The sequence below is a fragment of the Paramisgurnus dabryanus genome, chromosome 3, assembly GCF_030506205.2.
Source record: "Paramisgurnus dabryanus chromosome 3, PD_genome_1.1, whole genome shotgun sequence".
NCBI classification, from domain to species: Eukaryota; Metazoa; Chordata; class Actinopteri; order Cypriniformes; family Cobitidae; genus Paramisgurnus; species Paramisgurnus dabryanus.
The window spans coordinates 46,671,166-46,692,883 of record NC_133339.1 but is presented as its reverse complement, the minus strand read 5'-3'; the positions used below and the strand labels follow the sequence as shown (position 1 = coordinate 46,692,883).

At 36.8% G+C, this 21,718-nt stretch overlaps 1 protein-coding gene across 2 annotated transcripts; it reads left to right on the top strand.

Annotated features, from left to right (window-relative positions):
- The first annotated feature begins 664 nt into the window (after positions 1–664).
- Positions 665–20,265, top strand: nptx2a (neuronal pentraxin 2a). 2 transcript variants are annotated; one of them, XM_065290001.2, is made up of 5 exons: positions 665–1,669; positions 4,394–4,607; positions 6,320–6,564; positions 15,694–15,873; positions 17,896–20,265. In XM_065290001.2, the coding sequence occupies exons 1-5, from the start codon at positions 1,214–1,216 to the stop codon at positions 18,121–18,123; spliced, it is 1,323 nt and encodes a 440-aa protein (XP_065146073.2). In that variant the 5' UTR covers positions 665–1,213; the 3' UTR covers positions 18,124–20,265. The 2 variants fall into 2 exon arrangements, with proteins under 2 accessions (XP_065146073.2, XP_065146010.2); XM_065289938.2 differs by having other exon boundaries at positions 4,391–4,607.
- Positions 20,266–21,718: the final 1,453 nt, after the last annotated feature.

Here is a 21,718-nt window from a genome sequence, read left to right as displayed (position 1 = left end):
GGCTTTGATTCACTGCATTTCATCAGAAATGAAAGAAAATGAGGGAAAAAGTCAGAATGAGAGGTCACAAGATGTGTTTTTCAGTTTGGGTGGAGGCAGGAGAAGTGGCAGCTTCCCGCTGTGTGTGTCTGAATGAACATGGAATCTGTCACCAAACCCGTGACCCAAGCCGCCCAGCTCTGTATTACTGCCAGACAACAAACCATTTACTCTAACTCAGCCACTGATGCCAGGGTGAAGACTGTGGCAACACAATCAATAAGGTGTGATCTAAACATATAAGCCCTGCATAAAGTTTACTATAATTTTTTTCATTGCTTTGGTCGCACGAAACATTTTGATCTATGCCATTACAAACCCGTTTTGTCAAGCAGTCATCTTTTAAAATGTATACACACAGTGAACCCAAAGGCCTTAAGACTCCAATTATTTTTCAGGGACAATGTATCGACTGAATTCTTTCAAGCATACTTTTTTAATCCACATACTCAGCCCATGGCAAGTAAAAGCGTGCTACACAGCTTGACGTGGCTGAGATGCAGCTAATGGAGGTTTACTGCAAGACCCTTTCTCAGCATCGGTTTATTTAGCGCAACATTTAGTGATTGCAAGCAAAAAAGAAAAAAAAAACAGTCGTATGATATATAATCGTGACTGGCATCATGTACGAGTAAGTGACGTAATTGGAGCTCAGTCAATCCGCGTGCTCCTCCAGCGGAGCAAAAACGCGCGCGTCCTATATTAATCCGGTAAAGCGCCGCTGTCCGTTCAGCACCACTGACTGACTGTGAGGAGAGTTGAAGCGCGCGCACTGGATACTCGACGGGTAATGCTCTGGATTTACAAAACATACCTTATCTCTTCTTATTTGGACTGCGACTTGGTGTGAATTTTTATAAAACTGGCGAGGAATTAAGAGGACTGCAACAGTGTTCTATTTGGAAAAAATACATTAGTTTATAGTTAATGCGCTCACACTAGTTATTTGACGGCTAAAGCTGTGGATTTACAACACAATTAAAGGCGGTATATCTTTTTGTTTGTACTGCTGTTTAACTTTTTACCAACGGGCAGGTACGCGTGATGCGTCAGTGGAAAGGGACAGTTTTCTCTTCAAAACAATATATTCGAATGTATTACTAAATACTTATTTATATATATTTATACTACTTTAGGCGACTTTTCGTCGAGCTAACTCAAGTACGTAAGTTTTATGCGTTTATTAAACAAAAATATGCTCGCACTCCTCCTGTCACTGCTGCTTATATTCGCGTCAGGGAGCGGAAAAGTGGCTCGCGCGACCGCCGCGAAAGGAAACCGCTACGTGTGCACACCAGTGCCCGCTGGCACCGACCTCAGCTGTCCGACGGACACGAGCAACAGGGTCCAAAGCACGAGCCCGCAGGAAGAACAGTTGCGGAGCACCATTATTCAGCTGCGCGAGACCATCCTCCAACAGAAGGAGACTATCGTCAGTCAACAGGGAACCATCAAAGAGCTCAACTCCAAACTCGCGCGCTGCGAGGCTGATGACAAGTCGCGGGGCAACGCGCGCAGGAAAGATTTTGGCAAAAACACGATGGGCGACCTGCCGCGCGACCCCGCCGAGACCGTAGAGCAGCTGGGCAAGACCATGCAGAGCCTGAAAGACCGACTGGAGAACCTGGAGGTGAGATAATGGAGAAAATAATCATTTATAACTGAGTACCACTTAGGGGCTGCTAATGGTGTACAGTGTGTGTGTGGAAATGAAGCTCCTAATGATGTGTGAAATTTGCTGTTGATTATTAGTGATGCTTGATTTACGCCTGCCATGTGATATAAATGCACTTTTCTGTTGACGCAAACACTAACAAGTGTGAAAGAGTATTCATTACATAATCAGTAGTGTGCAGTTTTTATAACAGTATAAAACCTGGCTCTTGTAATATTGCATGCATCCAAAATTAGTTTTCAGCATTTGGTTTTTTAATGGCCAGTGTCAATACTTAGAAAGTAATCGATATTTACATTAAGCTAGCCAGTGAAAACACATGCTATGTACACAAAATTGCAGAAAATAAATGAATTCATATTTTTTATGTTCATATTTATGTTTAAGTAAAACAAAGCTCTCAAAATATTTAAAGGAGACATATCATAAAAATCTGACTTTTTCAATGTTTAAATGCTATAATTTGGTCCCCAGTGCTTCTAGCAACCTATAAAATGTGTTAAAAAGATAAACCCAGTAACTTAGTTTTGGTAAACCATTCTTTGCAAGCATGTGAAAAAATATATAATTAAATCAATTTGTCTCCCTTGTGATGTCAGAAGGGGATATTAACGACCCTTAATCTGCACTATTCAACCAAAGCACTGCCATTTAGTTCAGAGATCAGCTCATTTGCATTTTAAAGGACACACCCCAAATGGCACATTTTTGCTCACACCTACAAAGTGGAAATTTTATCACGCTATAATAAATTATCTATATGGTATTTTGAGCTAGAACTTCACACACTCTAGGGACACCAAAGATTTATTTGACATCTTAAAAAATCTTATGAAATGAATTAATGCCTCTCGATTAATTAATCAAATAGACTGATTAAAAATGGCTAAAATTTACCCTGTAATATAGATATAGTATTAAATATGAGTAAATATAACTGCAAATCTCAAAATGGGGCGTGAACTCTAAAAGTGGGCGGTACCTGTAAAAGGGGGTGGGTGTGGTCAGGGTTCGGCAGGGGTTAGGTGTGTCCTGTCTAGGTATCAGCAAACTCTGTTTAGAGATGCTGTGCCACTAGGCAGCCATGTTCGCAATTCTTCTGGGCAGTTATTTTAGTCATACAAGACTGTTCGATTCAATTCAATTTTATTTATATAGCGCTTTTCACAATTGGTAATTGTTTCAAAGCAGCTTTACATTAATAAAAGCAGGGGGAAACACAGAAAATTCGACAGACAAACTACTAGCAAGACTACAGTCCTGTCTACTTCAAAGGGGATCATCTACTTGATGTATACTTGTATGGGGACATAGTACCAAAACTTTCTATTCTTAAAGGTACAGTATATGTTTTGTAGCAGCTTCTAGCAGTGAGATTGCAAATTTGCGACCAACCCTCAATTTCCAAATGCAACGATAAGCTACGGTAGCTGTCACAGGACAAACATGTCTTCACCTGAGACAACGTAGGGATAAAACTCGTTTTGTATAAAAAAAAAGGTTTGTCCGTTTTTCGTCTACTGTAGAAACATGACGATGACGGTGAGGAGTCCCGTGGTGTATGTAAATAACTACCACTCTCATGAAATTATGTACCTATAGTCACGTAATTTTTAGATTTTTTTCGTGATCCTGTCACGAATTTCCACGTTTTTTTCGTGATCGTTTCACGAATTTCTGTTTATTTGTCATTTTCACAGATTGGTTACTCAACTGCTTTTTCCTATTTTCAAACTATTGTCGCTTCGGTTTAGGGTTAGATTTGGTGCTTGCGTTAGGAATTTAATTTTAAGTACTTGTTTATACAATTTTTTATGATTTTTTTATATTTTCTGATTTTTAATCCATTGTCACCTGGCGTTAGGGTTAGAGTTGGGTTTGGGTAAGGATGCCAATTTTATGTAAATCTAACTCTAAACCGAAGCGACAATGGTAAGAAAATAGGACAAAACAATGACACATATTCAAATTCATGATACGATCACGAAAAAACTTGGAAAACATGAAAAATAATAAAAAAAATAGTTGAATATAGGTTACGAATTTTTGTGAGACTGGGCTGGTAAATAAAAATGTCTCACTCCATTCGAAGGTAATAAAAACAATACAGTTTATTATGTAAAGTCTTTCCACTGATAATATAGTTATGTAGATAATATTGCCAGAGTGGCCATATTGAATGCTGCATTGTCCTCAGTCTTGTTATATCCAATATCTTTGGTATCAATAGAAGGAAGTCACACCATTTTTGGGGCTCGCACCCATTTGAAGATTTGTAATCTATTACAAAACACAGTCAATCAGTATGAAAAATCAAACTTAAAAGCTCAAACAAGATCCCAGCAGTGTTAAATGAACACTAATCTCCACCTGGTTATGTTAACTCACCAAATCACCATCATTAGACACAAGACCCCTAATCATTTTAAATTAACATTCCTGTTAAGCATTCATGCCTTGCACAAATCCACCTAATCACAGTAACAAGTCAGCTGTTACCACCAATACCTTACTCTCTGTAAAGCATTCATTCAGCATTGACATATCTTTCGAACCCTTTGCAGTTCCATCACGAATCTCTGGGTTGAGGATCCCTGGGCTGATGTATTAACTATAACAGCATGAGGTATTACCAAGTCAAGGCAGATTAAAGTTTTAGCACCTCTTGTTCTGCAGCAGCAGCTGCGTACTAACACATCCGGTGGACCGTTTCCCAACGATCTGAAAGACCTGCTGAGACGTCGCTTGGGTGACCTGGAGAGCCAGCTGTTGACCCGAGTGGCCGAACTGGAGGAGGAAAAGAGCCAGCTTTACAACGAGACCACCGCTCACCGTCAGCGCACAGAAAACACCCTGAATTCACTGCTGGAGAGGATCAACGAGCTGGAGAAAAGTACGGTTCACAAAGTCTTTTAATAATGGTTTTCAACACTCTAAAAACAAATGGTGCTAAATAGTTCTATGGTTCCCTGTCTCGTAATCACTGGGAACCATTTTAAGTGCCATATAACATCTATGTGTAGAACCTATATACTGTAGAACCATATCAGCTTTATCACCCCCGTATAGTTCTTAATAGGTACTTTATAGGTGCTATATAGTACTAAAAATGGTTCCCCTATGATTACGAGCTTTTAGTGCTATTTAGCACCATTTTTTCCAGAGTGAAAGTCATGATGGTGCCCAGTTTGGTACAGAAAATGTACATAGCGATGCTATTAAAGAACCATTTTTGGAACCATTCAGTCAACGGTTCTTTAAAAGTTTCTTAATTTCTCCCGAATGTTAAAGGTTCTTCTTGGAACCATTCGGCCAAAAATGGTTCTTTTATGGCATCGTGAAGCACCTTTATTTTAAGAGTGTAGGATTGAATGGTTATTCCACTTTTACAAAAAACAAACAAATTATTTACTCACCCCTATGTCATCCAAGATGTTTATGTCTTTCTTTGTTCTTTGGAGAAGAAATTAAAGTTTTTTTTTAGGAAAACATTCCAGGATTTTTCTCAATATAATGGACTTTATTGGAGTTTCAATGCAACTTCAAAGGGCTCTAAACAATCCCAACCGATGCGTAAGGGTCTTATCTAGTGAAATGATCGTCATTTTTATCAAGGAAAATTAAAAATAAGTACATTTAAACAACAACTTCTCATTTAGCACCAGCTGTGTGACGCGCTAGCGTGACCTTACATATTATGACGTATGCGAAACTACCGCTTCAGTGTTTAAAAGTGTGAAAAAAGAGGACCATTCAGATGTTGTTGTATGTGGAATGACACAAATAAATGTCTTTGTGTCACTTTTTTGTTTAAAATGGTCCACAAGTGTGCGTTTCACATATGTAAAGTGACCTTTCGACGTGCTTACTGTACGTAATACATCACGGCTAGTTCAAGACGAGAAGTTGTGATTTAAAAGTGGATATGTTTTATTTTTCTTGTCGAACATGACAATCGTTTTGCTAGATAAGTCCCTTATGCCTCGGTTGGGATCGTTTAGAGTCCTTTGAAGCTGCGTTGAAACTGCAAACTAAATTGAAACTGTGAACTGTCGAGAAAAATCCTGGAATGTTTTCCTCAAAAAACTTAATTTCTTCTCGAACAAAGAGAGAAATAAACATCTTGGATGACAAGAGGGTGAGTAAATGATCGGGATTGTGTTTTATGAAAGTGCAACCGAACACTGATGTTGGCCTTTTTAGCTGATGAGAAAATGGCTGCATGTAAATGAACTTGCTATTTACAGTCATTTGTTTACCTTCCATCCTCCCTTTGGCCTTTTTGGATGTGGGATTTAAACGGGCCCCATCTGTTAGCATCGGATGGACACACACATCCCACTGTATCCAGAATTTGGGCCAGCACAAGCTACGCTTGCAAAGATCAGCGAATAATTAACGTCAGCGTGTCGCCACATCATCATTTCACCTTACAGAGCCACGGCGTGTCATTTCATATCAGAACAAAAACAGCTTGCGTGTCTCTCATTTCGTTAATTGAAAGTAAAGGCGGTGCACAAATTCAATTCGATGAAATTAAACTAACATCATTTTAGGTCAGCGCTTGTCCTTCAACTCAAGCTTCTCTCTTAAATCTATTCAAAGGTAACAGCGCATTTAAATCACCAGAGGATTTTAAGGTGTCTTTGCCCTTGCGCACCAACTACTTGTATGGCCGCATAAAGAAGAGTCTGCCGGAGATGTACGCCTTCACCGTTTGTATGTGGCTCAAGTCCAGCGCCAGTCCTGGAATCGGAACACCGTTTTCCTACGGCGTCCCGGGGCAGGCCAATGAGATCGTGCTGATCGAGTGGGGAAACAACCCAATCGAGCTTCTCGTCAATGATAAGGTAAGTTATTTATGAACTGTTAAAGCAAAGCAACCTTGGAAAGATCTTGTTTGCAAGGGATAAAAATGAGACTGATTTGTGAAACACAGCATCAATGCTGCAGGTCTTTAAAATGTAAATCAAAACTTGTTTTTAAACATTCGAAGGATGAATGTTTGGGTCATGCCACCTAGTTTGTGGTTCTTGCTTAAGGCAAGCATCTGTAATATTTGTTTTATTTGGGCATGAAACACTGACACTCAATATTTTTGAAGTAATCAGGCAGATGTTAATACCGGAGCGTAGTCAGGCAGAAAAAAATCAATTCTTTGAGTATCTGACTCATTTTTGTTTACAAACCTGATCCAAGCCACATCCCTGTGTAGTTTGAAATATGAGTATTTTTAACCATGTGGCAGTCATTATTTAGTGAATGAATGAGTCATTTAGTCATTGTCGGTTTGTGCATGACTCTTGTACAACTCATAAGCAAGATGTCATGATGGAAAAATACATAGGCAAAATAGTGGGTCTTTACACACAAACATTATGTTGCCTTTTATTGCTGAATGCTTACATCATTACTATGGTAACTGATACTACTGATATATCGGACGTTGAAACAGTGTTTGAACAAATAGATCAGATTTCATTTCTTTCTATAATTGAAAACCAACTCAAATGTGTGTGTGTGGTGAAATGAAGCCCTGGAGATTTAAGGGTGGGCTTTTCTGACTTGGGCTAGTAATCACATCCTAGCAACCACACAGAACACCTTAGCAACCACATAGGGACATGATAAAAGTAATTTAGCTTATAAACCATTGGACTTTTCTACTTTTCACTAACCAACTACATTTTAAACATACAGTACATTCTTCAACACCCAATTTAAAAAACAAACAGCATGTGAAATATAACATAGCATATACCATAAAGATAAATCATGCAACAAAAGGGTGGAGATTGGCTATTTAGATTATTTAATTTAAAGGTGTAGCGGATGATTTTCTCGAAATTTAGAAAAGAACCGCCAATTGCGCAACACTCCTGATTGACAACTAGGAGAACCAATAGTCTTGATGATCCACCCGGAAAAAAGAAAATCCTTTGCAATACCTTTAACTTTCTGACATGTGGACGTTCACTAAATATATTTTTTTATTAAATATACTATAGACACTTGGGGGTAAAATGGTAGAAATTCACTAGGGGCACTTTAGTTTGAAAAGGGTGGGGTTAATTTTAGATGATTTCTTACACCCCATTCAGACAGCCAGCGACCAGCAGTAGCAGAGCGACGCGATCTCATTCATTTCAATGGAAACCGGGCAACTTCTGGCGGCACGAGCGAAAGTGACCGCTGGCGACCGTATGGGCGTGTCCAGCGACGCGAGAAAGTTAAGAAAAGTTTAACTTTATGCAAATGTCGAGCGAATTTCGGGCGCGACTACCAATGAGTACGAAGTAGTGGAGTTCACGTCATCCTTCTCTCGTCAGTTACCGGCGTGGACGGTACTCATTTGTTTATGACAAACAGATTTAGAAACGCCTCATTGAAAGAGACGAGCGACACACAGAGATAACGTCGCTGGCTGTCTGAACGAGGGGTTAGACAGGTTTAAAATAACTACTAACCTTACAGTTATTACGAACCCAGTCTCACAGAGTTGCGTATAAATAGCACAAAGTGTAAAAATCGTGCAATACATACAGTGCCGGCGCCAGCCGAGCGCTGATGAGGGGGCGTCTAAAATACCAGAGGGGGCGATCACATGAATGCATATAATTCCCCCAGCTAGAAAATACATAGGTTTGGTAGTTTTAAAGTGTTATAACATCTCTGTAATACAACCACAAAAACTACAGCTATAGTGAGCAACTTACAGAGCTCTGAACAATACAACAACAACAAAAAACGCATACCTAACGTCACATATTAGCACAACACTACTCATTTGAAGTTCAGACCCAGAGGTAGAAATAAATTTACATAATGGTGGGGGGCAGTGTTGGCAAATAGAGTTGATGGTTTTCAGCCCAAAAACGGTCCAAACGCAACATTTTATCAACATTTTGGTTCAATTTGATCATACAACGTAGTTATTTTAACTGCCACAAGTAATGCACCAAGCTAGCGATTAAGCAGCTAGAGAACCACAATAGCAAAATGACAATAACTCGTTTACATATACAGCTATGCTGTAGGATAGGCTAATTCAAATTCGTTAATTATAAATTTAACGATGTCTGTTTTGTATCTATTTACTCCTGATAAACAGGTGTGTGAGAGATCGTACAGGCTTACCTTTAAAATTAAATGCAGAACAATAATAGGCTGTTGGTTGTACGTTGACTTGCAAGGATGCTGAAGAACATGAACATCTGAACTTTTCAAAACTATGTACAGTCTGGCTGAAGTTCATGGTGCCCGAATTGACTTAATGACAGCCGAATATTTGGATCTTTGCACCTGAAATGCTCCGATAATTCATCCACGCCACGGCATTAATTGATGTGTGACAATCCGGAGTCCGGTTTGTAGAACTTCCAATGCTATTTTCCATATATCCATTGCTACAGGGCAGGCCCAGGTCACTCTCACACTCCTGTCTGTAAATTTTTATATAATTTCCCACTTCGACATCTTGATTTCCCTCTGAGACTCAGAACGCGGGCTCATTGTCGGCGTGCCTCAAGCCGTCAACACAAACTTGTTCAACTTCAGGCGCGGCTGCAAGAACCAACATCCACATGACGTCAAAGTACCGCGAGAACGATTCGAGAAATCATACTAAGTGTCGTTTCGTCTCGCTCTCGCGGCATTTTGACGTCTTCGCCTGATGAATTCGAACAAGCCTATAGGCTATACATGAGTGGGCGTGTGTCACGGTAGAATACATGCACACTTGTTTTTTTGTTTTGTTAAATAATTAGACTTTAAAATTCCCTTTAGGAAGACAATACACAAGGCAAACGTGATTTTTAAATAGCGCATTTTATCATTAAAATCCCATTCAACATTAATGGTGATCTGAGGGGGCGGGATAGTGCCAGTGAGGGGGCGACGCCCCCTCACGCCCCCTCGTGGCGCCGGCCCTGAATACATACGCCAAATTCCACTTTGGCGTGCATTTGATACACAAGTCCTTCCCATTCATTTAAACAGCGCATCTTTTTTGTTGTTTTACTTATTGGTTTCTCAATTTTTTTTGCTTTTTTTACCATTTTCGCTTGGGTTTAGGGTTAGAACAACTTTTTGTTATATAAAAATGACATACTAACCCAAACCTCAATTCTAACCCCAACTCCAAGCGACCATGGCTAAATATAGACAAAAACATGGAGAAACCTATATATTAAATAACCTCCTTAAAGGATTAGTCCATTTGGGAAAAAATCCAGATAATTTACTCACCACCATGTCATCCAAAATGTTGATGTCTTTCTTTGTTCAGTCGAGAAGAAATTATGTTTTTTGAGAAAATCATTCCAGGATTTTTCTCATTTTAATGGACTTTAATGGACCCCAACACTTAACATTTTTTTCTCAACGGAGTTTCAAAGGACTCTAAACGATCCCCCAAAAAATTTTTTTTTCTTGTCAAAAAAGACAATCGTTTCACTAGATAAGAACCTTATGCCTCGTTTGGGATCATTTAGAGTCCTTTGAAACTCCGTTGAGAAAAACTGTTAAGTGTTGGGGTCCATTAAAGTCCATTAAAATGAGAAAAATCCTGGAATGATTTTCTCAAAAAACATAATTTCTTCTCAACTGAATAAAGAAAGACATCAACATTTTGGATGACATGGTGGTGAGTAAATTATCTAGATTTATTCTTTTTAGAAAATGGACTAATCCTTTAAGCAAATCTGAAACCTAATCCTAAACCCAAGCGAAAATGGTTTAAAAAACAGAAAAAAGTTGAGAAACGAATAAATAAAATGACAAAAAAAAGATGCCCCGTTTAAGTGAAAGGGAAGGACTGGCGTATCATATGCACGCCAAAGTGGAATTCTCGTATGTATTGCACGATCTTTACACTTCATGCTATTTATACACATCTACATGAGACTGGGTAGTTATTACTTACAATTTTAAGGGTGTTTTCACATATAGTTCATTTTAAAAGGACCAAAACAAGTTTATAAATTGAACAAGAAAAGGAACTAGCCGAATGTGACCTTTTGGTGTTCACAATATAGTGGACCCAATTTTTTTTTATTTTTTTGTCCTCTTCAGAACTGAAGGGATCTCAGACCGTTTCTTGTTCACATCACGTCTTAACCCATTGTTGTGTCAAATATAACCATTAGTTACTAGTGTAGTAAAACTTCAATGGTAATGGTAATGAATCAGATGGGCTATCGACTGCTCATAAATATATTATTTTCCCTTACAGCCAGAAATAAGTAGACTAAATGACCTGGTATATTGACCTTATTTACCACGTTGGAATCTAAACTAGTCATTGAAAAGAAACCGAGCTGCTTTTCACTTGGGAAAGTTAGTTTCTCAGTAAATCAGGGTAGTACTTCTCAGTAACCATACACTCCTTATCTATGAATCTTGGCAGAGGAGACCGCAAGGTATCGGCCTCTCTTGCTTTTGTTGAATGTTACCCGAGGGTCTTGAGAGAGGAGAGGAGGCAATGAGGGATGGGAGTAAATGAATAAGCTCTGCTGGCCTGATATTCTCCTGATACCTCACTCAGAATCTGTCAGGTTGGCATCTCGCTTATTGAGAGAGGCATCTTGCCTTACAGCCCAGCACAGCATGCATTATACATGTACGGTGTGTGTGTGTGTGTGTGTGTGTGTGTGTGTGTGTGTGTGTGTGTGTGTGTGTGTGTGTGTGTGTGTGTGTGTGTGTGTGTGTGTGCGTACACGCGTGTGTACGTCAAACCGGGAGGCACAAGCGAAAGAGATGGTGCCCTGGTGAATGCGATTACCTGTCGAGCGCATATACTTCTCCTGTCTGAATGTTGTGTTTTTATACTTTCTGCAAACTCCTCCAGTTAAGTGCATTACGGGTCTGTTCTCAGAGTGCTGCAGTTGTCAGACTCAATGTGTGCCGTCTGCAAGACAAGTCTGGCTTTGGGATTAAACATATAAATTATTTTTAAAGCACGTAGAGATACAATTTTAAACTAGAGGGAGTTCATGTTACCATGAATTATTAAGACTTCCTAACTATTATTCGAACTACTGTTCATACTTCAGGGCTTGTTTAAATTTTTTCATTTAGGAACGCAAGCCTATTAAACGTCACACCTTAAACTTCTGTGATTCTTCCACGTTTGTGCTACAGACATGAATGATACTTATAATCATTAGGCTTGTTGAAGGTGAATATGTGATGTGTTTAAGTAAATAAAACCATACAGTTTCTCATGCCAATAAATATATTTTAAATATATGATAATGCTCATTTGAATATATATTTTTTAATTTGGTAATATATTTAATTTTAATCTACATATATCAATATTTGTGACCTGTTTTGGCAAATTAAGTCTTCAACTTTAAAACGATGTACAGTATGATTTGTTGGAATCTGACAGAAAATACGGAACTACACCTGTTTGAAGTTGAATTTAAAGATTTTTGAAGGTTCAAAAACAAAATCACTGCATTGATAACTTAAGACATAACAGGTTATATCTGCGTGAATTCTTATCAGATATTTTTAAAAATGTAATTTGGTGTATATGTGCATGCTTCAGATGTGTCAGTCAGCGTGAGTTTTCATGTCTTATCACTCTTAAAAACTCTTTAAACATCAATCAGGTACCGAACTTTCTCTCTCTTACTATATGAGGCGTTTGGTTTCAAAACGAGATAAACTCTTTGACATTTTTGTCAAAACATTATTATTATTATTATGTTATCATGTTTTAAACCAAAACCAAAATTTCATACTCGGAAGTGGATGGACACGCCTCTTTGAATAGGTTAAGCATTCAGAACAGTACACCTCTTAGAAAACATACAAATAAAGATGATTTTAGATGTTTAATGACTATTTATAGCATTGAAATTGCTAAAGGAGGGCATTTTAATGTAATTATTTTTATTAACTTTTTTTATTTTTATTTAAACTTATTTTTGGCCAAAATCAACATTTATACTTTATTTTGAATCTAGCTAAAAATGAGACAGTGCATGGGTCACATATTCAAGGACAAAAAACATATTTTAAATATATCCTTAATACAAGTTATATTTGAGGTATATTTTTTAATTTGAAAATATATTCAATTTTAACCTTTTCAAACCTGTTATGTTTAAAGGTTCGTAAGTTCTTCCAATGCGACATGAATATAATTCCTTATGCTTCGTGCTTTAAAATATATTTATTTATTAAATAGAATAAAGTTGCCAAAAAATATATTTGTGGAAAATGTGTAAAGATATTTCAAAATATATTTTAGCAAAAAATATATTTTTGGTTATTTTTGTTGCTGTATGGGATTGGGAAGTGACTAAAGGTTTTTACAATACAATAAATCAGACCAAAAGATATTATAGACTTTTGCTATTTCTAAAAGCTTAAATATAATAAACTTTGGGGTGGGCACCCAAGCAAGCAATTTTGGATGCAGGTTATTCAGCCATCAAAACAAAGAAAATACATTGTTTTACAAATTTCCACAGGACAAACCTCAGAAAACGTGGATTGTTAAAATTCCTTGTAAAAGGGACATACTGTATAACCTAATTTGAGATAAAAGCAGCGTATCTCACGGAGGTTCATGATATAGTCACGTAAATTTTTTATTATTTTTTGTGATATTATCACATATTATCCCATATAGTGTGCAGAATATCACAAACTAATCAGTATTACCATAATCACTTCGCAATTCTGTTAACGGTCTATAGCCACATTTCACATTAAGCTTATGTAAATTAAAACAACGCATAACTTACCTTAAAAAAAGGTGAAGGCGACGTATGCGAACATTAAACTTCCTTAAAACAGTGTCCTGTGGATTTGAAAATTCCGCCTCGACCTTGTTGCTAATCTTCGAGTTTGAGCCAATCGGTGTTTGCATGAAATCAGATGGAGCATGCGGTGCTGGTTTCGTTCTAAATGTTCCAATATCCACATTTTACACAATTCAATTCAATTTTTTTAATTCAATTTTATTTATATAGCGCTTTTCACAATTTGGTAATTGTATCAAAGCAGCTTTATATAATAGATGCAGTGAAAAGCACAGAAGATCAACGTAATACACGATAGCACAAGCAGCTAAATTTGCTGGGGCTATAAATCAACATTATAAGCAAACATATTACTAATGTAACGTATATAAATCCATAAAACAAGTTGCTAGTATAAAGTCACATGCTAAAGAGACGCTGCAATGCAACCAATCAGAGAAACGGGTCAATTTTAATTTAATAAAGCATATATCAATTATATTTTCTTCATTTTATAGCATTAAAAGTTATGAAACATACAATGTTTCATTTATTTTATTATTCTTTATATACATATATTAAATTAATAAAAAACTGTGTAGGGGGGCACAACAACCTCTTTGGGGGGGCACGGCCCGCAAATGCCCCCCCATGATGCCGACCATGCATGATAAACACACGAAAACAGAAATTCGTTATGCGATCACGAAAAAAACGTGGACATTTGTGATAATATTACTAAAAAAGAATAAACGTTAAAAAATTTACGTAACTATATAATGCAATTTTCTGAGACTGGGTTGTGTATACATATCTCTTTTGGACAGTAGCCTGTTGCTAATCGCTAATTTCTGATGTTGTAAGCATGTTTACTTTTCTTTAAAACACTAATAAAGTGCAACAATACAATATTTTAAGACAACTAAGTATACATATCCAGGAAGAGTACAGTATGTCCCAGGTATTTCCTCCATTATTTTTTTTTCAAGACATTGGCGTATTAACATGTGATTGACTTGATAACAAGCTATTTATGTTATAGTTGTTTTGCAAGTATTGTTAGGGGTAAAAGAATATATGAAGAGTTTCGTTGCAAAACGAGATAACTTATTTTTCAGAAATCTCATTTTTTGGTTGTGCATTCCAATTAATATCAATTCAACTGCAGTAGGTTTGTTTTGATTTAAACCTTCATAACTTAAAAAATACAGCTAAGTAGCACCATAAAACAAAATAATAACATGATAACATAATAATAAACATGTTAAAAACGGATTTATCTCGTTTTGCTACGAAACTCTTCATATGAACCCCTAAAGTTGTGGAGAAATGTTATTTAGTTAGAAATGAATCCTGCTTCTGTTGATTCCGGTCAATGTGCTTAAAAAACCAACATGGGAAAAGTTTTTAAAAGATTTATTCCTTGAATTTTTTGTAATGTGTAAGAATTGGAGTTGAATGTACCGACTATATTGGTGTTATAAAGAAAACTTATTAGACATAAATGATTAGCCAACAGGCTAATAACAGAACAGATATTTTATGTACACATTGGGCTACTTCTTATTTTAACAATCCATGATTTCTGAGGTTCTTTTTCCTGTGATAATTTGTAAAATAATGTATTTTCTGTGTTGTGATGGCTGAATGGCCAGCATCCTGATACCACACAATAGGTTTAAAGTACACGTCTAGGCTAAAACAAGATTTGGGCTGTCAGTGAAAATTTAGCATAGCCAGTAAATAAATGAAACCAAACACCTTGTAATCACTGTTGAATTCACTTACATGATGGAATTTCAGACATCTCACAAGTTATTTTGGCAAAAATGACATGTAACCATATTACATATTATTGTTTGGCTAAATAGTATGGCTATTGCTTGATGGCAACCTGCCACAACACCTTTAACCACTACAATCAACACCCAAGCAACTGAATATCTGCTAAAAAACACCCACAATACCCCAACATCATGATGTTAATTTTAGCATAGACACACGGTTTACATTCTCTTCAGCAAATCAAGTTACGGCTTTATTGTTTGATAGATTCTTCCGGCGAGTACATGAGACGTGAGGATCATGTCTGCAAGAAACGGGCATGGCTCTGCACTAAATAACTGATTTCTGCATTTTTGTATTAAATTTGAAATCCACAACTTTTAGGATCTGTTTCCACACCAATAACATCCAGTGATTTCGACATTTCTGTCACAGGTAGCTCAGTTACCTCTCTCTGTGAGTGACGGGCGCTGGCATCACATCTGCATCACCTGGACAACCAGAGATGGCTTCTGGGAGGCCTATCAGGATGGAGAGCGACTAGGGACCGGAGAGAACTTGGCCCCGTGGCACCCAATTAAACCTGGAGGAGTCATTATACTGGGACAAGAACAGGTAAGTGCACAAGAGAGAGAGAAAGCATAAAGCTGCAGTAAATCTCTCGTGAGGAAGACATGCAATGATAATAATAAGTCTTCACACGCGATGATTAGAAGAAGACGTCACCTCTCAGCATGCCAGGATGCAGGCGATGAGAGCTCAGGGACCTACAGTAATGATTGCTGAGAGATGTTAGATAGCAGAGACATACTGGTCACCTGTATCAGATTTACAATGATTAATAGTGACCTTAATATATTATACTGTGATAAAGAGTCAAGACGTTAAAATGCTGTCTATTAGTCTGTGGACATCAGTGTTGTGCGGGTCAATGTATAAACAACCCGCACTCGACCAACGTTTTCAACTAACCCACCCGCAACTCGGACCGCAATTTCTTTTATAGTGATCCACTTCCTGGCCCGCATCTTTTCAAAGTAGTAATTGTTTCAAATAGTTAATTGGCATCTTTATTTCGAACTACCCGACCGGGACTGCAGGCACATTACTGGCGGACATACCAAACATAGTATCGCATTCCTCGCTCTAGATTACTCGCGGGTTTTAACTTTGTGTCATGCAAATTTTTCGCTCGAGTTGAATATTTTTGCGTTGAGGCAAATAGCGCATTTTTTCGCAGCAATTGCCTGCAAGTTTGTGTCTTTTGCGCAAATATTTGAATATGCGTTTGGTGTGTACGCGCCATTAGATGTAATGATATTATTATATAAACAGAATGAAAATTCATCTAAATAAAAGCATGGGAATTTTTCGCTCGATTTGAACATTTTTAGGTTGGGGCAAATAGCGCATTTTATTCGCAGCAATTGCCTGCAAGTTTGTGTCTTTTGCGTCTTCGCATTGACTTTGTATGTAATCTACTTATGCAAATATTTGAATTTGCGTTTGGTGGGTATGCGCCATTAGATATAATGATATTATTATATAAACAGAATGAAAATTCATCTAAATAAATGCAAATCTAAATAAATACATGCAAATTTTTTGCTCGAGTTGAATAAACGCAAATAGCACATTTTTTTCGCTGCAATTGCCTGCAAGTTTGTGTCTTTTGCGTCTTTGCATTGACTTTGTATGTAATCTTCTTACGCAAAGATTTGAATTTGCGTTTGACGTGTACACGCCATTAGATGTAATGATATTATTATATAAACAGAATGAAAATTCATCTAAATAAATGCATGGGAATTTTTCGCTCGATTTGAACATTTTTAGGTTGGGGCAAATAGCGCATTTTATTCGCAGCAATTACCTGCAAGTTTGTGTCTTTTGCGTCTTTGCATTGACTTTGTATGTAATCTACTTATGCAAATATTTGAATTTGCGTTTGGTGGGTACGCGCAATTAGATATAATGATATTATTATATAAACAGAATGAAAATTCATCTAAATAAATGCAAATCTAAATAAATGCATGCACATTTTTGCGCTCAATTTTAATATTTTTGCGTTGAGGCAAATAGCGCATTTTTTGCAGCAATTGCCTGCAAGTTTGTGTCTTTTGCGTCTTTGCATTGACTTTGTATGTAATCTATTTACGCAAATATTTGAATTTGCGTTTGGTGTGTACACGCCATTAGATGTAATGATATTATTATATAAACAGAATGAAATTCATCTAAATAAATGCAAATCTAAATAAATGCATGCTAATTTTTCGCTCGAGTTGAATTTTTTTGCATTGAGGCAAATAGCGCATTTTTTGCAGCAATTGCCTGCAAGTTTGTGTCTTTTGCGTCTTTGCATTGACTTTGTATGTAATCTACTTACCTAAATATTTGAATTTGCGTTTGGTGTGTACGCGCCATTAGATGTAATGATATTATTATATAAACAGAATGAAAATTCATCTAAATAAATGCAAATGTTGCAAATGGACCATCTGCTTTTCTTGCAGCTTCAAAAAGGCTCATTTGGATTTCTCACTTGCAGCCATACATTAAACAGGCCGGTTTAGCTGTTATGCACACTTACTACGGTTTGTTGACTTACATGCTGTTATTGTTTCCCATCAGGACATCGTAGGTGGGAGATTTGATGCCACGCAGGCTTTCGTGGGAGAGTTAAGCCACTTCAACATGTGGGACAGAGTCCTGCGTCCTATAGACATCTCCGCTATGGCCAACTGCTCCACCTACATGCCTGGCAACGTAGTGCCATGGGTTGACGGCAACGTGGAGGTATTTGGCGGTGCCACAAAATCAGCACTGGAGATTTGTGAAGATCGTCTCTTTGATTCCTAAAAACACTTCTGTAGATTTATAAGCAAGCGCGCTTATCGAAACCATGTCCCAATATCACGCCGGGAAACTTACAGAGAGACAAAGGCACTCTGATTTGACATGGATTATTGCATCCTTTATTCTGCTATTTTTTCGCTGTCAGTCTGGACAATAAAATGTTTGAAATGTATTTAAAAAAATAAATAAAAAATCTGCGCGCACATTCAAGGTCAGAATCCAGTATTGGCTGACACAAAACTGTCTTGTTGATATTAAATATGCTTTTCTCTGTGTAGCGTCCTTCAAAAACTTCTACAAACTCGTGGCTATTTTTAAGCACTACAGTAAAGATGGATTTTTTCTGTCTAACATTGAGCTTTTGTCATATCGTAGATGGGGTGATGCTTTTCAAACCACTTATCATGAAGACTGAGCTTTATAAAACACATACGAATGTGCTAGTCTGTAACACCTTATTCAGACTGAGGTGTGTTTGTCACAGGAGATTAGTGGAGGAGACATTTTGTAAATCTGCTATAAGTCAAAATGCTATAAGTAACCAAATGTTGGACTACAGCTCCCAGAAGTCCTCTGGAGCTGGACGGACCACAGGTCAGGAAGGTCTTTAGCTGAAGGTTTTCACCTTATGAAGCTCGTGTTCGATTATAAATAGTTTATACAAGATTTTGACAAGCGCATGACGCTATGAAATTAACTGTGAGAAATCGACAGGGAATGTTTTTAAATAATGTTTTAATATACAGCAAATATATACACATGTATGTCGTGTTTTTCCAGTAAGCCTTTTAGACCCTTGCACAATGCACTGAGACTATTTTTTTTAAGGAGATGAAACAGAAATATTGATGGGCACTAATGAGGTTGACAGTGTGGGCTCTCATTGAGAGCATGATGACAGGATGTACAATTGATCTGATCTCTAAAATCTGATAATGCATGTGGCTGAATCTCACAAAACACAAACATGTCTCAAAGCAAAAAATAAGACACTAGAATTGGCATAACAAATGAATCCTGTTTTTTGGGGGGCAAATTTGTTACTGTAATGAATAAATTTAATATAATTTTTGTTGTAAAGTACTTCATGTAAATATCATGGTGTGGTACTTCACTACTGCATTTTTTAAAATAAATATTCGTTTTATTATTGGAGTTGAAATGTGACCTATAAATGTTTTCATGAGATTCATCCGTGCGCTTTTCTGATTTGATTTGTGTTTGATCTACTTATATGACTTATTTAAATGGTAGGATTGTGTTTATTTAGAGCAGTGCAATATATGGGACACTTTATGTAAATGTGGTCCTCATCATTTCTGTGTTTCACATCTCGCTGCACCAGTGGGCTTGTCGTTTTCACCGTGTCACATGGATGTTTTCATTTCAGCTATGATGAAAGTCTGTTAAATTTACAGGTGCAGCGTTCTTACATACAGTAGTAGATACTGTTCATGCATTTGTGTGTTTCCCTCGTTGACACATGCTTGTACACGGGCTATTCTTTATCTGAATGTAATGTACTGCTATTTTGTGTCAAAAATGGTGGGATAAAAATATCTATTTTTATGTTTTATGTTGCTTTCAAGTCATGTCAAGATGATAATATTTTAAGGATGAGCAGGCAGTATCTACTGTACCACTGCATTGTCACAAATAGCAGTGAGACACTGACTGGTTTCTTGCAGAAATACTGCTGTGTCTGTATTTATAGAGCAAATTGTTTTACGTTAAAAAAGTATTAATAAGTTTTTTTTTATGTTTTTTTATAAAAACTTAAATGCTTATTTCTGTTTGGTAGAATTTTAAAACATGTTATTTTCATTCTTGCCAAAATTATTTAATGCATTATCTTGATTTAAAGTAAAAAATTTCGAAAAGGGACTTGAAGGCAACATTTAAAAAATCTTCTTTATAAACTGATTCAGAATGTAATGTTTGTCCAAAAATGAATGGCCTTTTCTAAGCACCAATTGTGCTTTCTGGGGTTTTCTAAGTTTTAACCCCTAATGTAAGTAAGATCACAACATGAATTGATGAAAGCAAGGAAAATAAAAAAAATGCAGAAATTGGTTGATTTGAAATCTTCAGACAGAGCAACCTGGATATGTTGTTCAGCATGGAAAAACGCTGAATGTCCTTTTTCACCCAATAAATGGTTTTAAAACCTATGAATCAGAGTTTTGAATATCTTTTACACTGTAAATACACATGACACCAATTATTTCAAGCCAATGAATATCCACTCGCTCATGTTATAAATATGTAAGATTTCTATTAAAAATGTATATTAATATTTTAGCTTCAGACTAAAAACTGACTATATTTTTTATCATTTGTGAATAATGCCTAAACATTAGGTACATATTAATTCTTTCACCGTTAGCGTTTTTAAAAAAGTTGCCAGTCAGCGGCAGCATTTTTTATGATTTTCACAAAGGTAGGCTTTTGTGAAAGACTTCAGATTCAGACCAATGATTAAAACATATACAAAGTTTGAACTGTTTGCCCTAAGAGAATACTTCAGGGTTTTATAAGTTGGGTAAGAGCGCCAATTTGGATTGCCAGAAAAACTCGTCATTGGCAGGGAAGCTTTTTCTCTTAACTGACAAGTTACTTTAACTCGTCAAATCTAATATATATATATTTTTTTTTTTCTTACATCAGGAATTTAGTTGTTTTTAAACTTTGCCTCACTAAAGTTGTCTAATTATGAAGAGTTTTGTGAACATGAACAGAACAGAAAATGTAAAAGTCAGATTCACAATTTTTCATTTCCTTTGTTGTGTAGGTGTGTATTAGTTCATGTTAACGATATGCAAATGTTCAAACCCCAAAGTAAACGATGATGCAAGTTACCGTCTTCAACGTTAATCTCTTTTCTTAGACTAAAACAAACACACAGATTTTAGGCAACAGTTTACTTCCTGGGATGGGTGAAGTAGTAAAGACCGACATTATCATAATTCCTCCCGCTTGGACTCACAGCCTGTAAGTTAACTCCTGTTAGCATTGCATTTTGCTTAAATCTTTCAAACATGGTAAGGAGCATCACATTTCCGGCTGACATCAGAGGTATTCAGGCCAATCACAACATATAGATTAGCTGGCCAATCAGGGACACAGCGCTTTTCAAATCGATGAGTTTTTTACAAAACCTGTGCGTTTCAGGAAGAGAGTGAAATCTGGAGGTACAAAAATTTACGGTATGTGGAAAATAATGTGTTTTTAACCATAAACCACGTATTACACCAAATACACATTATAACATTTATTAGCAATGAAATATGTGCCCTTTAATTGCTGTTTACCATGTGTTTCTTAAACCAATCTGATGACTACAAATAAAAACAAAGTAATCATATTTATTCTATGCCAAAACTGGAATCTGACAAATATACAAATACACAGTGGTGGCTTGTGACTTCCGAGTGGCCCAAATTCAAAATATGTGTGTTGCGTCATGTGAACCATGTGCATCTTGTCAAAATAAGTTCCTGCTGCACACGTATTGAAACAGTTTATGATAGAAGAGAAACTCACGTTCACAAAATACTTTCAAGATAGTAATTTAAGACTAAACTCTGATTACACATGA